The 20,051-nt window shown below is 39.8% G+C and overlaps 1 protein-coding gene across 1 annotated transcript in view; it reads left to right on the plus strand.

Moving 5' to 3' along the window:
* Nucleotides 1-20,051, plus strand: part of LOC126334901 (transcription elongation regulator 1) — a 236,362-nt gene that overhangs the window by 136,664 nt on the left and 79,647 nt on the right. The window contains exon 14 of the mRNA XM_049997613.1: nucleotides 10,535-10,685. Within this exon, the coding sequence (XP_049853570.1) occupies nucleotides 10,535-10,685 (151 nt within the window). The remainder of the gene's footprint in view (nucleotides 1-10,534; nucleotides 10,686-20,051) is intronic.

Raw genomic sequence — 20,051 nt, forward strand, 5'->3', positions numbered from 1 at the left:
GACATGGGGTTTTATTAGAACTACCGCATATTGCTAGATGTGTGAAAGATTTCTTGCGCATGTCGTTTGGTGATCGTGTGCTCATCCGCCACTTTTGTCATGCTTGGCCTCCCAGGTCCCCAGACCCCAGTCCGTGCAATTATTGGCTTTGGGGTTACATGATGTCGCAAGTGTATTGTGATCGACCAACATCTCTAGGGATGCTGAAAGACAACATCCGATGCCAGTGCCTCACCATAACTCTGGAAATGCTTTACAGTGCTGTTCAAAACATTATTCCTCGACTACAGCTACTGGTGAGGAATGATAGTGGACATATTGAGCATTTCCTGTAAAGAACATCATCTTTGCTTTGTCTTACTTTGTTATGCTAATTATCGCTATTCTGATCAGATCTGTCGGACATTTTATGAACTTACGTATTTTTTTGGTTCTAATAAAACACCATGTCATTCGAAGCACATGTGTCAATTTGTACTTCTCTATCTACATTATTCCGTGATTTATTCAGTTTTCAAATTTATACTGACTTTTTGATCACCCGGTATATCACATAGAGGGAAAGATAGAACTCCTGCCACCCCTCCTCCACCCACCCTACCCCTCCACCCCCTGCTGCCCCCCAAAAAAACCTCTCAAACATGGGCTATCACAAGGGAAAATAAAATTACTGGAGTTTTTGTTCCTGTATTTCTTTTGTTTTTGTAACTAATAATTCTTGGATGTGTAATAAAGGACTGAAATTTCAAGGGTCGTGAATAATACAGTTTTGACCAGCTGAAATTTATGTTTAAAGTTATAAAAGAAACAGGCCAAACAAATAGTATTTAAAAACATCTATTTAGCTTAGGGTTTTTTCTTCTTTTTATTCCAGCACTACATATAGTAGATGTAATTTGTAAAGTAACATTTTTTTCTGAATGAAGAATTTACACACCTGAAAATTGGTTCTTTTAGTTGACGTTGTGGAATTTTTAATAACAGGTAGCACATGAGGAACGGGAACTGGTAAAATATCCTTTCATTAGGGCCAATGAAATGATGTATAGGTCCTGAGGGATGCATAAATTGTACAATAACATGTTGTTTTGTGTTTAGTTCAATAATTAAGTCAGATTACCAGAGATTGGAGTATTTACAAGATGCATATCTTGAAGGAAACATGCATTATCCTTTCTGAAAATATGCCAGCTCTTCCTTAAATTATGTTACAGTGTTTGGTCCATATCTTTACTGATCTGACTTGCTTCCATGTTCCGTAAACTATCTAATGGTGTTCCACTAGGTATTTTTAAGTAATGCAGGGTCAGAATGTGTTTGATATACAAGATGTACAAACTCTTCAGAAATAAAATAAAACTTATCTTTTGGTCATAATGGTACAAAACTGATACAAATCCCTTCCCCCCTTTCCCTTCCCCCCCTTTCCCTTCCCCCCCTTTCCCTTCCCCCCTTTCCCTTCCCCCCCTTTCCCTTCCCCCCTTTCCCTTCCCCCCTTTCCCTTCCCCCCCTTTCCCTTCCCCCCCTTTCCCTTCCCCCCCTTTCCCTTCCCCCCCTTTCCCTTCCCCCCCTTTCCCTTCCCCCCCTTTCCCTTCCCCCCTTTCCCTTCCCCCCCTTTCCCTTCCCCCCCTTTCCCTTCCCCCCCTTTCCCTTCCCCCCCTTTCCCTTCCCCCCCTTTCCCTTCCCCCCCTTTCCCTTCCCCCCCTTTCCCTTCCCCCCCTTTCCCTTCCCCCCCTTTCCCTTCCCCCCCTTTCCCTTCCCCCCCTTTCCCTTCCCCCCTTTCCCTTCCCCCCCTTTCCCTTCCCCCCCTTTCCCTTCCCCCCCTTTCCCTTCCCCCCTTTCCCTTCCCCCCTTTCCCTTCCCCCCTTTCCCTTCCCCCCCTTTCCCTTCCCCTTTCCCTTCCCCCCTTCCCCTTTCCCTTCCCCCCTTCCCCTTTCCCTTCCCCCCTTTCCCCTTTCCCTTCCCCCCTTTCCCCTTTCCCTTCCCCCCTTTCCCCTTCCCCTTCCCCCCTTTCCCCTTCCCCTTCCCCCCTTTCCCCTTCCCCTTCCCCCCTTTCCCCTTCCCCTTCCCCCCTTTCCCCTTCCCCTTCCCCCCTTTCCCCTTCCCCTTCCCCCCTTTCCCCCTTCCCCTTCCCCCCTTTCCCCTTCCCCTTCCCCCCTTTTCCCTTCCCCTTCCCCTTCCCCCCTTTTCCCTTCCCCTTCCCCTTCCCCCCTTTTCCCTTCCCCTTCCCCTTCCCCCCTTTTCCCTTCCCCTTCCCCTTCCCCCCTTTTCCCTTCCCCTTCCCCTTCCCCCCTTTTCCCTTCCCCTTCCCCTTCCCCCCTTTTCCCTTCCCCTTCCCCTTCCCCCCCTTTTCCCTTCCCCTTCCCCTTCCCCCCCTTTTCCCTTCCCCTTCCCCTTCCCCCCCTTTTCCCTTCCCCTTCCCCTTCCCCCCCTTTTCCCTTCCCCTTCCCCTTCCCCCCTTTTCCCTTCCCCTTCCCCTTCCCCTTCCCCCCTTTTCCCTTCCCCCTCCCCTTTCCCTTCCCCCCTTTTCCCTTCCCCTTCCCCTTTCCCTTCCCCTTCCCCTTTCCCTTCCCCCCTTTTCCCTTCCCCTTCCCCTTTCCCTTCCCCCCTTTTCCCTTCCCCTTATCCTTTCCCTTCCCCCCTTTTCCCTTCCCCTTTCCCTTCCCCCCTTTTCCCTTCCCCTTTCCCTTCCCCTTCCCCTTCCCCCCTTTTCCCTTCCCCTTCCCCTTCCCCCCTTTTCCCTTCCCCTTCCCCCCTTTTCCCTTCCCCTTCCCCCCTTTTCCCTTCCCCTTCCCCCCTTTTCCCTTCCCCTTCCCCTTCCCCCCTTTTCCCTTCCCCTTCCCCTTCCCCTTCCCCCCTTTTCCCTTCCCCTTCCCCCCCTTTCCCCCCCTTTTCCCCGCCTTTTCCCCCCTTCCCCCCTTTTCCCTTCCCCTTCCCCCCTTTCCCCCCCTTTTCCCCGCCTTTCCCCCCTTCCCCCCTTTCCCCCCCTTTTCCCACCTTACCCCCTTTCCCCCCCCTTTTTCCCCACCTTACCCCCTTTTCCCCCACCTTTTCCCCGCCTTTTCCCCCACCTTACCCCCTTTTCCCCCACCTTTTCCCCGCCTTTTCCCCCACCTTACCCCCTTTTCCCCCACCTTTTCCCCGCCTTTTCCCCCACCTTACCCCCTTTTCCCCCACCTTTTCCCCGCCTTCCACCCTTTTTTCCCTTCCCCTTCCCCTAGAAACAATGATAACGGCCATCTCCATGGTTGTTTGATATTGCCTAAACATATTAACACATTTTGCAAAAGTGGTGCCAGTGGTCACATTATGAAGTTAATTAGGTCCACCACATCATAGGGTTCTACTTCTGGGGTAACTGATGAAGCTATTGAAGGCAACATGAAATATTTCACAAATATCATATCACTCAACATTCACTCACCTGTGAATGCGTGTTGACTTGGTTGTTTTAGCCTTTTATCTGAATACATCTAGCATTATGTGGTTTATGGCAAGTTTTTGCAGTTAAGTTAATGTAGGTTTATATGTCATCATTGTTCATTCTTTTATTTCAACCACTAGAATACAAATGACAGAGTTCTAAAGATGTCCACAGGGCTGACGGGGTGGCTTCAGTTCAGAATGATGGGCAGCAGAGGGTTATGGCAGAGCTGAAAGCACGTGGTGGCCCAGACAAACATAGCTGTCAAAATAAACACTTTATTTTACTCAGGCATTTGTCTCTGCTGATATTGGGCAGTGACCACACCCCTCTCGCAACTTGCAGAGGCAGCATGGCTGACAGGTGACAGCTAGCACACAACTGGCTGGCTATCGTGCATGTCAAGGATTGCTGGTGCAAGTACCCTGCATGCAGTACATGTCTCGGGTATAGAGTCACACCACAAGCACACAGAAAATGTATTGCTTGGGGGACAGCCAGAACTGTTGCAACAATATCCATCTCCTTGGTGGATGGCTGCATCTTGAGGCGTGGGTGATGGTGGAATGCCCATTCACGCCCACTCCAGCAGTGTTAGAAATCCACTGCTGTGCCAGGAACTTGACCCACTGCCCCCTGAGCAGGAGTCAGGCTCACTGACGGTGTGAGCCTGGGTTAGCCATGGCACAAAGTCTGGCTGATAGACTTTGTGCAGGAGGCACGTATGGTGGCGGAGGGCTGAACCCCTGTCTGCTGCTGGTGGCTACAAATGTTTCCCTTATAAAATGACACCTGTTTATGCCAACGCACTACTTCCAGTTGTGTTCTGAAGTCTGTTGGAGAAGAAATCAGCATGCTTGTGTTGCAGGAATCATATCTTTTGCAGACCTGAACCACTCCACCCCATTTTTAGTCAACAGTTTTTACCCTCTACTGCTCCCTCTAGTACCATGGCAGTTATTCCCTGATGTCTTAACAGATGTCATATTATCCCATCCCTTCTTCTTGTCAGTGATTTGCATATAGTCCTTCCCTCGCCGATTCTGCAGAAAACGTCCTCAGTCCTTACCATATCAGTCAACCTAATTTTCAACATTGTTCTGTAGTACCACGTCGGAAGTGCTTAGATTCTGTTACAGTTGTCCTACAGTCCATGTTTCACTACCATATAATCCTATGTTTGATACTAGTAGCCTTCTGTTGGTCAGTAATGCCCATTTTAGCAGTGCTAGTGTGATCTTTATGTCCTCCTTGCTCCATTTGCATACCTGCCAAGTTTTCCGGTTTTCCCTGAAGATGGGATCCATCAGTTGGGTTCTTTAAAGTGTGTGTTAGTGCTCAATGTGCAACAAGAAGCTGAGCTTGGTTGTTCTAAAGACCATGGAAAGAGGAAGGCTATAGAGTCATCAGAATTGGTTGTCCCCTAAGAGATTTGCATCTGCCAGAAAATCTGACACTCCTGTACTGAAGAAAAACGACGTTATTCAAACCCGTGAAGAAAAACTGTTTGTTTCTCTCTTTAGGCTTAAACAAGGCATACTGTGCTTTCCTGTTTGCTGTCATTCTCGTACTTGAGAATCTAAAGTCTGCACTTCAGAGCGCTTCCCCACAAAGTCATAAACTGTTAGGACTAATGACAAATCTATTACGGTAGCTTCTTTCCAGGTTTGTTAAACTTAAAGTTAAAGAGAGTTCCCAGTTATAGAAAGTTCAGTACCATCTTGTTGAGAATCAGAGAGACAATGATGTTCTAGTTATGGGTGTTCAGTCAATGAATTTGGTGAATAAACTTAATGACAGACAAATCAACATTCTTTTTGTACGTCAGGGCTTACTTGTGCTCTGCCTGTGATTATGTCATAAACAAGTTTCCCCTCAGTGATGAAGTACTGAAGCATGCAAAGGTTGCAGAAGTTTTCAAAATTGAGGATGCGAAGTTTTCTGGTGTAGAATTTTTTGTACAAAGGTTTCCATCGTTGCTGCTGAGCAAGAAACATGAGTCAGCTGAGGACACAATGAATGTGCTTCAGAACCAATTTGTGGCCTTGCAGGTTGATGACTCTGCTACTGTTGAGAGCGAGAACTTCACAAAGCGTACCAGATGGGCTCACTTGAGCATTCGTGGAGCTGATGGTGTTCCTAAGTTGGATAGCTTATCCAGGCTAATGCTTTCTGGTTTGACTTCACCGCATAGTAATGCTGAGTGTGTGTGTGCGTTCAGCTTGGTGAAGAAGAATTGCAGTCAGTTTAGTTCCTCCATGTTGAATGGAAGTCTGGGATCCATTTCTGTTTTGAAAACAAGTAGCCGTGGTCCATGTTACATGAATAGTTTTCCTTCAAAATTTCTGAAGAAAAGGAAGGAAGCTACTCATCTTAATGTCTCCTATGTAGCTTAATGGAATATAGCCAGTGTTCTGTGTGCCGAAGAAAATTTTGTAAATAAATGTTCAGCTTAGTAGTTTTGACAGTGTCGCTCATATTGTGGCTTGCAAGATCAAGCAAAGAAAAGCTCATTCTTATGGAGTGTGTGAACTGTTTAAGTGATGACAAATGAACACTCATCAGTAAGTAACTTGTTTAAGTACCTAACTTCAGAATTCGAAAATAGTGATCATAAAATGTAGACTACATTATATTTGTTAACATTATTTGTAATCTCTTTTTGTGTAGTCTTTTCTTGCTATGTTTGAACACCTTGCAATGCATGCACATGGTAAATTTTTATGATTTGGGATCTTCTGGATTTGTTTTTGAAAGTTGGCAGGTATGCATTTGTCATGAATTATTTTGCTACCTAGGTAGCATAATTCCATGACATTGCCTACTTTGTGATCCCCCAGTTGTGATGTTAAGTTTCTTACTGTTCTCATTTCTGCTAGTTCTCATTACTTTACTCTTTCTTTGATTTACTATCAGTCCATATTCTGTACTCATTAGACTGTTCATTCCATTCAGCAGATCCTTCAATTTGTCTTCACTTTAATTGAAGATAGCAATGTCATCAGTTAATCTTACCATTCAAGTCCTTTTGCACTGAATTGTAATTCAGCACTTGAATCTTTCTCCTCATTCTGTTATTGCTTCTTTGATGTATAGATTGAACAGTAGGGTGAAAGACTATATACTTGTACGCATTACCCATATCTCTGTATAGCTTACCCCAGCTTTTCTCAGGATTTCAAACATCTTGCACCATTTTACAGTGTCAGATGCTTTCTCCAGGTTGACAAATCCCATGAACATCTCTTGAATTTTCTTGTCTTGCTTCTATTATCAATTCAGTATCAGAACTCTCTCTCTGGTGCCTTTACCTTTCCCAAAGCCAAACTGGTCATCGTCTAACACATCCACAATTTTCTTTTCCATTCGTCTGTATATTATTCTTGTGAGCAGCTTGGATACATGAAGTGTTAAGCTGACTGAGCATAACACTCACACTTGTTGGCTCCTGCAATTTTGGGAATTGGGTGGATGATGCTTTTCTGAAAGTCTGACGGTATATTGTCTGTCTCGTACATCTATACACCTTTCCACCTATTCGTACTGTCCTGTGCATTTAAAGGTGGAATTCACAGTGCACTCTTAATGTTACCACCCTTGATTTTTAACTCACAGAAGGTTGTTTGAATTTTCTGTATACTGAGACAGTCCTTCTGACAGTCATTTCTTTATAGATTTCTTCACAATTTTCCCATAGCCATTTCACCTTAGATTCCTTGCATTTCCTGTTTATTGCATTCTTAAATGACTTGTACCTCGATACTCCTGAATTTCCCTAAACATTTTTGTGCTTCTGTCATTGATCAGCCAAAGTATTTCTTCTGTTACCCACAGTTTCTTTGCAGTTACGTTCCTTGTATCTACATTGTTCTCTCCAATTTCTGTGATTGCCCTTTGTAGAGATGTCCATTCCTTTTCCACTGAACTGTCTACTAAGCTATTCCTTATTACAGTACCTGTAGCCTTGGAGAACTTCAAATGTTCCTCTGCTTTTCTTAGTTCTTCCTTATTCCACTTCTTTCATCACTGTTCTTCCTGACTAGTCTCTGGGGCTGCAGTTATAGTGGCAGGGCACAACCAGAGCAGCACAACACAGCGAGCAGATTGTATAATTACAGAAATGCTACAGGCAGAGTGGCACAAAGCAGTGCTGAGCAAGTCAAAAATGTGTTTCGTAGAGTGGCGACCAGAGCCTTCGAGTGACTCTGGCTGCATTCGGACAACGCTGACAGCATTTGGCTGTTGCTGCGGATATTCACGTCAGTCCAAAAACTGATTTTACACAGTGTTGTTTATGAGACCAGTGAAACAACTATCATCGCAAATGATTAATTTTGGACAAGTTATGTGATGAGGTGGCAGCAGAATTACAAACTAAGTACAGGATAAGTTTCATTAACCTTTTATTTCTTTCATCGTCTTAAAATGAGAGGTGGTGATAAAGTTGAAGTAGCACAGCTGAGAAACACATGAAAATTGCATTTTATTATGTGAGAAAGTTTTCAAAACTGTCTTATTTGGACAGCTTCATTTGAAGATATGTTAAAGTTTAGTTCTGTCTTATAAATGCATTGTATAGAACGCTCAGCGTCTACCGTACGTTGCTCATCGACACTCGAAGCGCCTTGTGGATCAATGACAATTTTGTGGAGGAAGTACATTTCACAATTTCACTAGCAAATACTGCTGAAGTTTCTGTTGGCTTCCAAAATGCACTCCACATCATTAACGATCATTATTCCCAAAGCACAGTCTATTAATCATTGTGATCTGGAAAAGCATGTGTTGAAATATTCATTCTATGGATCTGAAACGCAGAGACTGTAAGATTTGATAAAAATGCCTCAACTATGGATATACCTCATCTCCAGTGAATACGAAGAGCAAAACAGCTGATGTCTTTGGTAGTGGGGTGTGTAGCAATATTAAGCTCCTCTTTTTGCATCAAGCGAAATACACTAAAAGAATAAAATCTACAAACTTCCCTTTGCTTTCCATATCCATCAACATCAGTTATAATGAATTTCCCCTGAAGATCTGCAGCTGTTTGTTAATATGATTGAATCAAAATTTTTATTACTATAAAATATTGCACCACAATTTTCTGGGCATTTTAGATGTATTTGTTTTCTGTCAGCATCACAGACTGCAGATGGATACTTTTGTATGCTATATAAATCATTTACATTATTTAGAAAAAAAGGAATTTGCATGTGGAGTTGCTGGAGACAATCCCTCAACACTTTGGTCATTGACGCAATAATACTTACAAAGGGTGTGAATCCTATTGTGAATGTTTGAGCCATGTCTCAAAAACTTTTTGTAGTTTCTAGGAAGCTGTAACAAATATTGTTTCATCAGCTATTGATGGCCCTTAAAAATTAAGTTACTTAATTGGAAAAGTCTGTAGTTGCTTGAATATTGGCTAGATATGGCAGTTTCATGTACTAATGATATGGCAAAATATTTTCCTCTTTGGATCCCATCATTTGCCAAAATCTTGTTTGGATATCTCAAACAGTTTGTGAGATACTAGGAATGTTAAAAATATTTCATTTCGACTTTTTCACTGGCACTTTAGATACTATCCATTTTATCAAGATTGGAGACAGCATTAACCCCCCCCCCCCCCCCCACCTCCGGAGTTTAGTTTTCAGTTTTCTAAAGTGTCAGGAAGTTCTCGCTGGTGTATAAAACTCCAATCTAGTGATCCACCAATTACAGAGCTTGAGCACTAGCCACATGATCACTGCATTCTCTTGCTCAGGGACACAATGTGCCGGTATTTCAGTGACGCTTCAAACTTCTCTTGTCATTACACCTTTCTACTCGCACATTGTTGACCTAATGGACTAATAAAAGTGAACAAGGCATCCTTTGGGGTGACTGGAATTCTTGCAGTTGAGCCAGCTTCTTGGGGGTGGCTACATCCCTACATCTCGGTGGGTGATGGCTGGAAGTGCATTGGCACCCTTTCTGGTGGTGGTGGTGGAAGGTGGCTGCCGTTCCTGGCACTTGACCCACAGCTCTATGCATTCAAACTAGAAATCTGGCAACATACACGGTGAGAGTTATTGAACTGTGTGAAAAAATGTAAATTAGTTACAAACTACAGTGTGCACACACTTTGTTCAACATATGAATGTCACTATAGATATTCAGATTTGGGTTATGACATGTTTGATTTGCCTAAAATCGTTGGTGGTGATGTCACAGATGAATAGCGAAATTCTGCATGATCCAATGAAGTGACGGAAGATCAATGCTGTCAATGACCTCCTGAATGGTTCTTTTCAGCTCAGCAATAGTTTTGGGGTTACTGCAGTCACCTTGTCTTTAATATAGCTCCTCAAAAAGTAGTCACGTGTTCAGATCTGGTGAATATGGCGACCGATAGAGGTCCATGCCAGTGGCCTCTGGGTAGCCCAGAGCAAAAAAGCGGCCCCCAAATGCGCGTGCACGCGCGTTGATGGTGAAGATATTTCTCGATCACAAAATGCAGATTCTCAGTCCCCCAAATTTGTCAGTTTTGCTTACTGACTAACACATCCAAAAGAAAATAGGCTTCAACTCGTACTAATTCCCATCATACTCATGGCCAGCTGTTTAGTTTGAATGTCCTAATGCAAACCATTCAGAAGATGTGATCTTATTTCATATAGTTCAATAATTGTAACCCTGTATCCATATTGTTTGAAAAAGGTGTTGCATAAATACATAAATTTGATTATTTTTTCAAAAATTTCTGAAATTGCTTTTCAAGTTATTGTATCAAATGTAAAAATATGGCTGTACATTTTATCCCATCTTTATGATTATGTATCAGTTACAATTTCTTTTTTACTGATTGTATGATAGATGCACATTACTTTGGTTGTGTTGATACTTAATGTGGACCGTGTGCAGATTGCCGGTTGGACACCGCTGCCTTAAAGAATCATGGTTGGAATTCTTGGTAGGAAACAAATAAAATCATGATTATAACTATACTTTTGTGTTGTTCAGTACTTTGCAAAATTGTGTCGAAATTAAGACTTGATCCAGAGTTGTGTGCCCCTAACCACAGTTGAAGTGGACGTATTGCTGCACATCCTAATTTTATCATTGCAGATCATCATTCAGTGACTTCGCTCAAAAGCATGGGAAGGATGAGCGTTTCAAGAATATTGAGAAAATGCGTGAACGTGAGAGCTTATTCAATGAATATCTGCTGGAGGTTCGGAAGCGGGAAAAAGAGGAGAAGGTGATGCGCCGTGAACAGGTGAGACATGCTTACTTTATGCCTGCACTGCATAGCATATTTCACCTTTGAGCAGTGCTGCCCCTGTACTTGCTACACAGAGCTTCATATTTCATTTGAAAGTTGCAGTAATCATTCTTATCAGGTGAGAGGATTGTTGGCCATTTGCTCACAGTGTAAATGGGTTTGTGCCAGATTTATAACAACATTTATTATTTAGCCATCAGTATTTGTTTTTCTAGTAGTCTTCTTCAGGAATAATAACTATTATGATATTGCTTCCTAAACTAAAAACTCAGAATTTTTTGGCTTGCATTTTCTTTGCTATTAAAGGTTAGCGTTTGTCTTTGATGATTCCTTCCTGTCTTATTTAAGTTGTGATGTTCACGAAGCAAGAGTTTTTATGGTTTTTGTACAATAAGAATCAAGCAGTAATTGGATGGTGTACTAGTATTCAGCTTCTTTATTTTTGCAGTGAACTGTTGTATTTACTTATTATTAATAATGAATCTATTTTTAATGATGTCAGGAGTGTTGTCATGCAAGTAATATGAGTAACAGTAATAATAATAAATAATAAATTTTCTGTGAAAATTACAGAGTAATGGACAAATGAAACTAAATTTGTTTACAGGTATTGATATGATGATTGGCATAGAAGTATTTAATCTTACATTATGTCATCATATGATTTGCTTCTGTTACCTTAGTTTGCCATACACGTTATTATTAGTTAATAATGTTGGTTTCAGATATCTGCAAGACTGCTGTTTAATCTAGTAAAGGCAGATATGTATTAATCAATATTTGGGGTGTGTAAAAGGACCATGAAATGCACTAAATGGTGAATTGCCACCCTGCGTGTAAAACTAAAATCTTACATTCTTCCTCTTACTAAGCACACTTTAGAGCAAAATTCATTTTCAGTTATTAGATATCAAAAATTAATTTATATTGTTTTACAGAATTAAACACAGTTTAACAAAAGAGAAATGACACATCTTTTGCTTGCATTCTTTAATTTTTTACTTAGGGATTTATTGTTCAGTTTCAGAACAATTATTTTTGAAATTTGCTTAAAACTTTATTACATTGACCAGAGTGTGAAATGTGTGAATAGACTTGTCTTACAAAGAATGGAGCAGAACTGATTCCCAGGCTGTCTTTCGTAATGGATCTATCATAGTTAGTGTTCCCTACTTGTTGATTAGCAAGACTCGTCAACACAAACGATATTAGCATTTCAGTTATAAAAATGCTTTGTTGGTATCATTAAAAGAAAATAATGTCATGAATGGCTGAATATAAGGTGGCAAGTAAATCAAGTCGCCTAGTGTGATACACTGACATCTTATGCAGTGAATGACGTGGAACATGTATCAAATGCACAGAAGTTGTGTCCACATATGAACAGTGTAAAGCCCATCTCTTTCAGTATGTGTAGTGTGGTTTACAGTTCTGTTACGAAATAATGGAGAAAGTGGCCAATTGATTTCAGGCATACCAAAGTCCATCACAGTAAGTTTTGCAATTATGTGCTTCTGATTTACTGGCTGTGACAGTCATTCCAGTCTGAAAGACATAGTGTCCCTATTGCAGTAAGGATTACTGTTGTGTGGCACAACTCGTGGCTAAATATTCCTTACCCATCAATCGGGAACTGCTGCAGGAAGACTACATACTGTCTCTTTCCATCACATTTCCAATTGAATGCTTGATCTTCATAATATCACGAAATAACAGTGGTTGCCGTTTATAGTTTTTGTTTGTCCCTTCCATTGTTCAGCAATCTAAAAGGTATTTCTGTAACTGTACCAGGTTGTATCATTTGCTTGATGATTCGTAATATGAATGCAAATTCTTACTTCTACTGCTCACTCATAGGAGTGTTCCAGACCTTCCAAATTTGTACAAATTTCTTTTTTATCCTTTTCAATATAGCCAACTTTTTGTATGTCTATCATAGAAGTCATTACTAGTAACTCGGAACTCCATCACTTTACCCAGTCCAGCTTTATATTTTACTGATTCTTCAACCAATCAAATAACTTGCATATTTAGTATGAAGCTTTTCTTTAGGAAACAAGCATATCACTTTTCCACTCAGCCTTAGTACCTTCAACAAATTGACTGTGGAGACTAGTAGAGCAAAACCTGTAGCGCTGTGTTCTGAATAGGTATTCATGAGTTGTGCGTATGTTAATTTGAAAGATACTCAGCGATGGTGTCGATAAAAAACAGAAGAATCTTTGAATGTATTTATGCATACTAAAATTTTAACTGTAAAAATTGACAATTGTAGTTCACAAGTATCAGATGTCACTTCAGAGTATAAAGTTACATTATATTTATTCCTGACCATTCTCAAAAGGTATCTTCAATTGATCTTTATCCATTATTTAAGTTAAAAATTTTATAATGACCAATGTAGAAAAAGTATAAAAGCAAACATTGCTCAATACTGCTATTCTTTGTTTTACTTAAAAATTGACATATTTTATTCAAATTGCAGTTATTCAGCATATAATACAAGTAAAAGTGTATGCCTTAATAGCTTGTGTATTTACAGAATTGTGATTATTTTAAAATATTTACAGCGGTCTGTTGGCTACAAGCTGTTTGACTTTCAGTAACATTTCAAGCTCTGTGTAGCACCTAATCAGTAACATATTGAGAATCGGTATCTGTTGTGTTTTCGTAACCATGTACTTCAATTCACATCAATTACATGATTGTCAATGCACACATTCATTACATATTTCTGTGGTCATTTCAATTTTACTGGCAGTTAATTTTCATTTTAAGAGTCTGTTACTATTGATGTAGTGTCAGAAGAGACAGGTTATGACTCAGTAAAAAGTCATAATAAAACAGAAGTAACAAATTTGCTGTAAAATGCACAATTTAAATTATTGTACCCCATGTATCTTCCTCGACTTCATTTGGATTCAGCTATCCACTCAATCATGGTAATCCCCCAGTAAATGCCAGTATTTGAATAAAACTGTCATTCATTGTGCCAAAACAGTCTGCAGACAAATTTGCTTCAATGGTGATTTTTCAGCAGCTAGGATATTGAGAAGTAAATGTTATACATTAGTGTTAAATTTCTCAAGTTGTTTTCTTCACTACACCACTATGAACGTGCATTGGAATCCCAATGGGAATGGTCCTTTCAGTGTCTTACCTATTGGCACCAACATCAATGTGTTGTGTGTGTTGATTTTGAACATTCTTCTTTAGCATCACATCTCAAATGCTTTGATTCTCTTCTGTTCTGGCTTTCCACTGTCCATGATTCATTACCATACAATGCTGTGCTCCAAATGTACATTCTCAGAAATTTCTTCCTCCTCGAGTTAAGGACAGCATTTAATATCAGTAGACTTCTCTTGGCCAGGAATTCTAGGTCAACGAGTGCCAAGAGCATTACTCGATTTTTCTTGAACCATGTTTCCATTATAGAACCAAATATTTGAACTCTCTCTGTGGTGCCTTAACCTTTCCTAACGTCACTTGAAGATGACATTTTTCCCATACAGTACTGCACCATCAGCAGTCAGTCACAGATTGCTGCTCACCTCATTTATTAGGGTGTATATGCCACAGGACAACAGGGAAACCCGGGAAAATTCGGGAATTTTTTCATCTGGAATAAAAAAGGAAAAACCCAAGAATACTTAGAATTCCAGGAATTTTTCATTCTCTCAATTTTCAGTTAAATTTTTGTAATTTTTACTGATAAAAACTGATACTCTAACAAAACCTTAAAATAAAACATTAGTTGCAAAGAAACTCACCATTTACAACAATAAAATACAGTGCATACGCAAGCATCTGCCAACAGCAAAATGCTTCAGAGGCTTTAGGACAAAGACAGTGCAATACTTCGTAGCACTGTTTACATTTCTAACAGGTCACATGAAAATATTGTGAGTGGTGGTTTGAGAAGTGTTACTTTCAAAGTAAATTTAGTTTTATGCAAGATGAATTATGTTTTGTTTAAGAATCTGTGGTGAATTTGTTAATCGTGGGGTGTTTGGCACTCATTTGATACTTATTACTGTGAAGACTAGCCACTTAGAAAAATGTTGGACCCAGAAGACTAGCCATTTACGTCGTTATTTAAAATTTTGCTGGCACATTTGTGTTTAATAATATCTTAAAGGGTAACACATGCAAAAAAAGACCAATATTGATTATAAGTGAAAGCTTAGCTTTCCTAGTAGCTGTACTGTATGCATTTTAATTTAAACCATAAACTTTTCGTATTTGTGTGTTCATGCTTCTTAACAGTGATGTTTCTATTAGCTGACTATCTGCTACCATTGGCAGGTGAGGTTATATGATGTGAGCTGCGACTGGCCCACAAAAGCACATTGTAATTTAAAATTCAGTGCCTCCGACACTAATGTGGTATTAGTATTTATACTTTCATAATATGAAAATATGCAGTGTACATGTTGCCACGCATCAAAGACATTCCCAAAGTGTTTTTTTTCTGAGTTTTGTTTCCTAAAATTGCCAGGTAGTTTTATGCTGGTGTATAAAACCATTACCATTCAAAGGAATGATGAGCCTTAAAACTCTGATGGAAAGTAGAAAGTGTCCTGTCTCTTAACAAGGGAAAAGTTTATTTCCAAATGGGAAAAAATGTATTTTGAACCTGGAACTCCAGGAAAAATCTGGGATTTTTCCCCCCTTTCCTACATTTACATCCTGTTTCTGTGTATAGAGAAGTAGTAGTGTCCTATTACTCATCCCTGTGGCCCTCTTGGAGATACTTTTGTCTCCGATGAACACTCATTGTGCAGGACAAAGCACTGGATACGTCTCCTCCTCCTCCTTCTTCTTCTTCTTCTTCTTCTTCTTCTTCTTCCTCCGAATAACCCATTTGGGTACAATGAATCAACTTTGGCTTCTCTTCATTGTATTAGATTTCCTTAGTTTCCAAATTTCCTACATCGTTGTAGAGTGTTGTTCCCTTTCTTCTTGAGTCCACTTTCTTTCTCTCCTGAAATTCTGCCTTTTGAACTGCTTTTCTGAAATTTGTTCTGTTTTCTGTTGTGTCTATTGTAATTCCAGCATTGTAGCTATTGAGTACTGGATTCTATTACTTAATCTTCCAGATATTCCTATATCTGATAACTGATTCTATACATGCAAACCTTCATTAACAGCTAGCAGCCTGAAACTTGTCAGATGCTTTCTGGAAATCTAGGCCTACAGAATTGCTCTTTGTCCATCATTTGCAGCATATTGTGCAACAAAAATGTGGTATTGCAGTAGCTCAGTATGCTTTACTGCTGTTTTAAAGCTTCAATAGTGCAACAAAGTGAATGCTGCAGCTGAATATCTCATTGGATACAAAATCCATGTAGTACTAAGATTTATAATTTAAAAAAAAAAATCATAGTAGCAGAAGTTCATCATATACTTTGCTCTACATATTGGTTGTATGCAATTAATGAAACGGTTGTGTATGGGAGATGTTCAGAAACATTTACAGTGAAAGGGTGGCCATCTGTATTCATTCAGAAAATGAGTAAAAAGTTCATGAAATCAGGCAGTTCACACTATCCTAACATTCAAAACAATTGCTACAAATAGCATGAACTATTTTTGCACGAGCTCATTGCCACTGAGTTTTGTGGGCTATAAACACTATTATTTTCAGTGGGTTCTGAATCGTGTTTCAAAGAAGCATAAAATACAACTAATAGCTTTTTGTTGGTGTGTCAGGTTTTCTTGGTGTGGTTGATTAGTTTTATACAACCAGGTGTTCTGCTGAGTTATTTCCATTTTCTGCTCAGTATTTTGACAGCTGATAAAATTGTCATATTCTGAAGAGGATGGAGGGGTCGATGTTCAAAGTATTGAGCAGAAAATGGAAACAGTTGCAGCTTGGCAGAACACCCATAAGCACATTATTAAGCCTCATATTGAACTGTGTACTATTAAGCATAATGTTGAATCATTGGGAGAGAAAAGAGCACTAAACAGACAATGTTATTGTTACTCTCAGTATTGCACAAAATACAGTATACTGTAGGTAATTGGCTAAGGAGGTCTTGTCAAGGTATTCTGTAGTTACGCAGACCTTGCAACTCACTGCTGTGAGTGCTCTGCAATTAGGAAACTACCAGCTTTGTAGGACATAGTTCATGTGGGATGTAAGACTTAAGCTGTCATGTGTAATGTATGGCTTGTAGTGATTTCATACAGAGCAAAGAAGTAATATTATACTGGAAGTGAAGATATGTGAAAGAAAGTGGAAACTAATACGGGCTAAACAATTAACCAAATGTTTCATAGTAATTTATTTTATGATCGCCAAATCGTAACTTTAACTGGGTTTTAATGTTATCATTGGTATCAACTGATTTAACTTGATGCCAAAATTGTATGTAGTATATGTTTGTGCCATCTCATTAGATTTTACACATGTGGGATATGAAATAGGCACATTCACTTCCAGATTGAGGCTGTTGTACCTGTGTAAGTATGTGCTTGATGATGATGCTGCACTCAGTTTTAATTCCTCATAAATCATCCTCACTATCACTTTTCACTAGATACTGAGCATTTGTAACTTACAACATTTGCCTGTGAGCAAGCTACAGGTGCTGCTATCTTTGATTAGACTGTTCGTGTGTGTTTTAAGTGAGAGCCATATAAGAATTGCTCCTCGCAATTCTGAGACACTGATGGGGTCATGTCTATTCCTAATTACAATGAAGCTCTAACATGAAATCTTTAAGCTAATCCCATGAACCTTTGGAAAGCTTGTAAGTATAACTTCAAGCATTTTACACTATGGTTGTTGCAGAACATCATGTCATTTTGGAACACTCTATCTTGATGGGAATGAGAAAGAGTAATATTAATTTAGCAGGAAGAAAGTAATGTAGGTGCTTGAGCATGAAATCAGGCAGATCTATTTAATAAATTTGACTCAGTTTATGGATACCATTGAAATTGTAATGATTGCGGAGAGAGAGAGAGAGAGAGAGAGAGAGAGAGAGAGAGAGAGAGAGAGAGAGAGAGAGAGAGAGAGTTGCACTACAATTTTCGACACTCAGAAGCCAATACAGCTAAAAGCATAAATAGACATAAATTCAAGATTGATTGACTGATTGATCATATGAATAGATATTTTACTTTCTCTTCAAAACTGAATATGAGGACCTTACAAAGTGAGCTGTTAATCATTTTTAAAGCCTTGTCACAGGTGAGACAGGAAATGGACATAGCATTGAATGCCTACCAACTCTGTGAATTGTGACCGTATTTTATTTTGAAAACATTGAATTCATGCTATTAAAACAACTCTGTGCGAAGTATAAATAAATGTAACATTATTAATGTTTACTTATAAAAATTGCAGTTGAAGTCTTTCACTGGTGGGACTCGTGTAATAGAATCTGTTTTCACTTCATTAAAGTAATTTTATTATATTGATTTATAGATGAAACAGTAGTTTACTTACTTGGTCCCCACTTCCTACTTCAATGACCTAGTAGGCGAGTTTTGTTACCTATATGTTGTTGTTGTGGTCTTCAGTCCTGAGAGTGGTTCGATGCAGCTCTCCATGCTACTCTATCCTGTGCAAGCTTCTTCATCTCCCAGTACGTACTGCAGCCTACATCCCTCTGAATCTGCTTAGTGTATTCATCTCTTGGTCTCTCTCTACGATTTTTACCCTCCATGCTGCCCTCCAATACTAAATTGGTGATCCCTTGATGCCTCCAAACATGTCCTACCAACCGATCTCTTCTTCTAGTCAAGTTGGGCCACAAAATCCTCTTCTCCCCAATCCCATTCAGTACCTCCTCATTAGTTATGTGATCTACCCACCTAATCTTCAGCATTCTTCTGTATTACCACATTTCGAAAGCTTCTATTCTCTTCTTGTCATAACTAGTTATCGTCCACAAATACTTTCAGAAATGGCATCCTGATACTTCAGTCTATACTAGATGTTAACAAATTTCTCTTCTTCAGAAACGCTTACCTTGCCATTGCCAGTCTTCATTTTATATCCTCTCTACTTTTTATATTCTACATTTTATATTCTCCCTATTTCAGCTCCCCAAATAGCAAAACTCCTTTACTACTTTAAGTATCTTATTTCCTAATCTAATTCCCTCAGCATCACCTGACTTAATTCAACTACGTTCCATTATCCTCATTTTGCTTTTGTTGATGTTTATCTTATATCCTCCTTTCAAGACACTGTCCATTCCGTTCAACTGCTCTTCCAAGTCCTTTGCTGTTTCTGACAGAATTACAATGTCATCGGCAAACCTTTTCTCCATGAATTTTAACACCTACTCCTAATTTTTCTTTTGTTTCCTTTACTGCTTGCTCAATATACAGATTGAATAACATCGGGGAGAGGCTACAACCCTGTCTCACTCCCTTCCCAACCTGTACAAATTGTAAATTTGTATTTTACTCCTGCCACCTTCAGAATTTGAAAGAGAGTATTCCAGTCAACATTGTCAAAAGCTTTCTCTTAGTCTACAAATGCTAGAAACATAGGTTTGCATTTTCTTACTCTAGCTTATAAAATAAGTCATAGGGTCAGTATTACCTCATGTATTCCCATATTTCTACGGAATTCAAACTGATCTTCCCCAAGGTCGGCTTCTACCAGTTTTTCCATTCGTCTGTACAGAATTCGCGTTAGTATTTTGCAGCCGTGACTTATTAAACTCATAATTAGGTAATTTTCACATCTGTCAATGCCTGATTTCTTTGGGATTGGAATTATTATATTCTTCTTGAAGTCTGAGGGTATTTAGCCTGTCTCAATCATCTTGCTCACCAGATGGTAGAGTTTTGTCAGGACTGGCTCTCCCAAGGCTGTCAGTAGTTCTAATGGAATGTTGTCTGCTCACGTGGCTTTGTTTCGACTCAGGTCTTTCAGTGCTCTGTCAAACTCTTCACGCAGTATCGTATCTCCCATTTCATCTACATACTCTTCCATTTCTATAACATTGCCCTCAAGTACCTCTCCCCTGTATAGACCCCCTATATACTCCTTCCACCTTTCTGTGTCCCCTTCTTTGCTTAGAACTGGGTTTCCATCTGAGCTCTTGATCTTCATACAAGTGGTTCTCTTTTCTCCAAAGGTCTCTTTAATTTTCCTGTAGGCAGTATCTATCTTACCCCTCGTGAGATAAACTGCTACATCCTTACATTTGTCCTCTAGCCATCCCTGCTTATTCATTTTGCACTTCCTGTCGATCTCATTTTTGAGACGTTTGTATTCCTTTTTGCCTGCTTCTTTTACTGCATTTTTATATTTTCTCCTTTCGTCGATTAAATCAATATTTATTCTGTCACCCAGGGATTGCTACTATCCCTCGTCTTTTTACCTAC

The sequence above is a fragment of the Schistocerca gregaria genome, chromosome 1 (genome assembly GCF_023897955.1).
Source record: "Schistocerca gregaria isolate iqSchGreg1 chromosome 1, iqSchGreg1.2, whole genome shotgun sequence".
Lineage (NCBI taxonomy): Eukaryota > Metazoa > Arthropoda > Insecta > Orthoptera > Acrididae > Schistocerca > Schistocerca gregaria.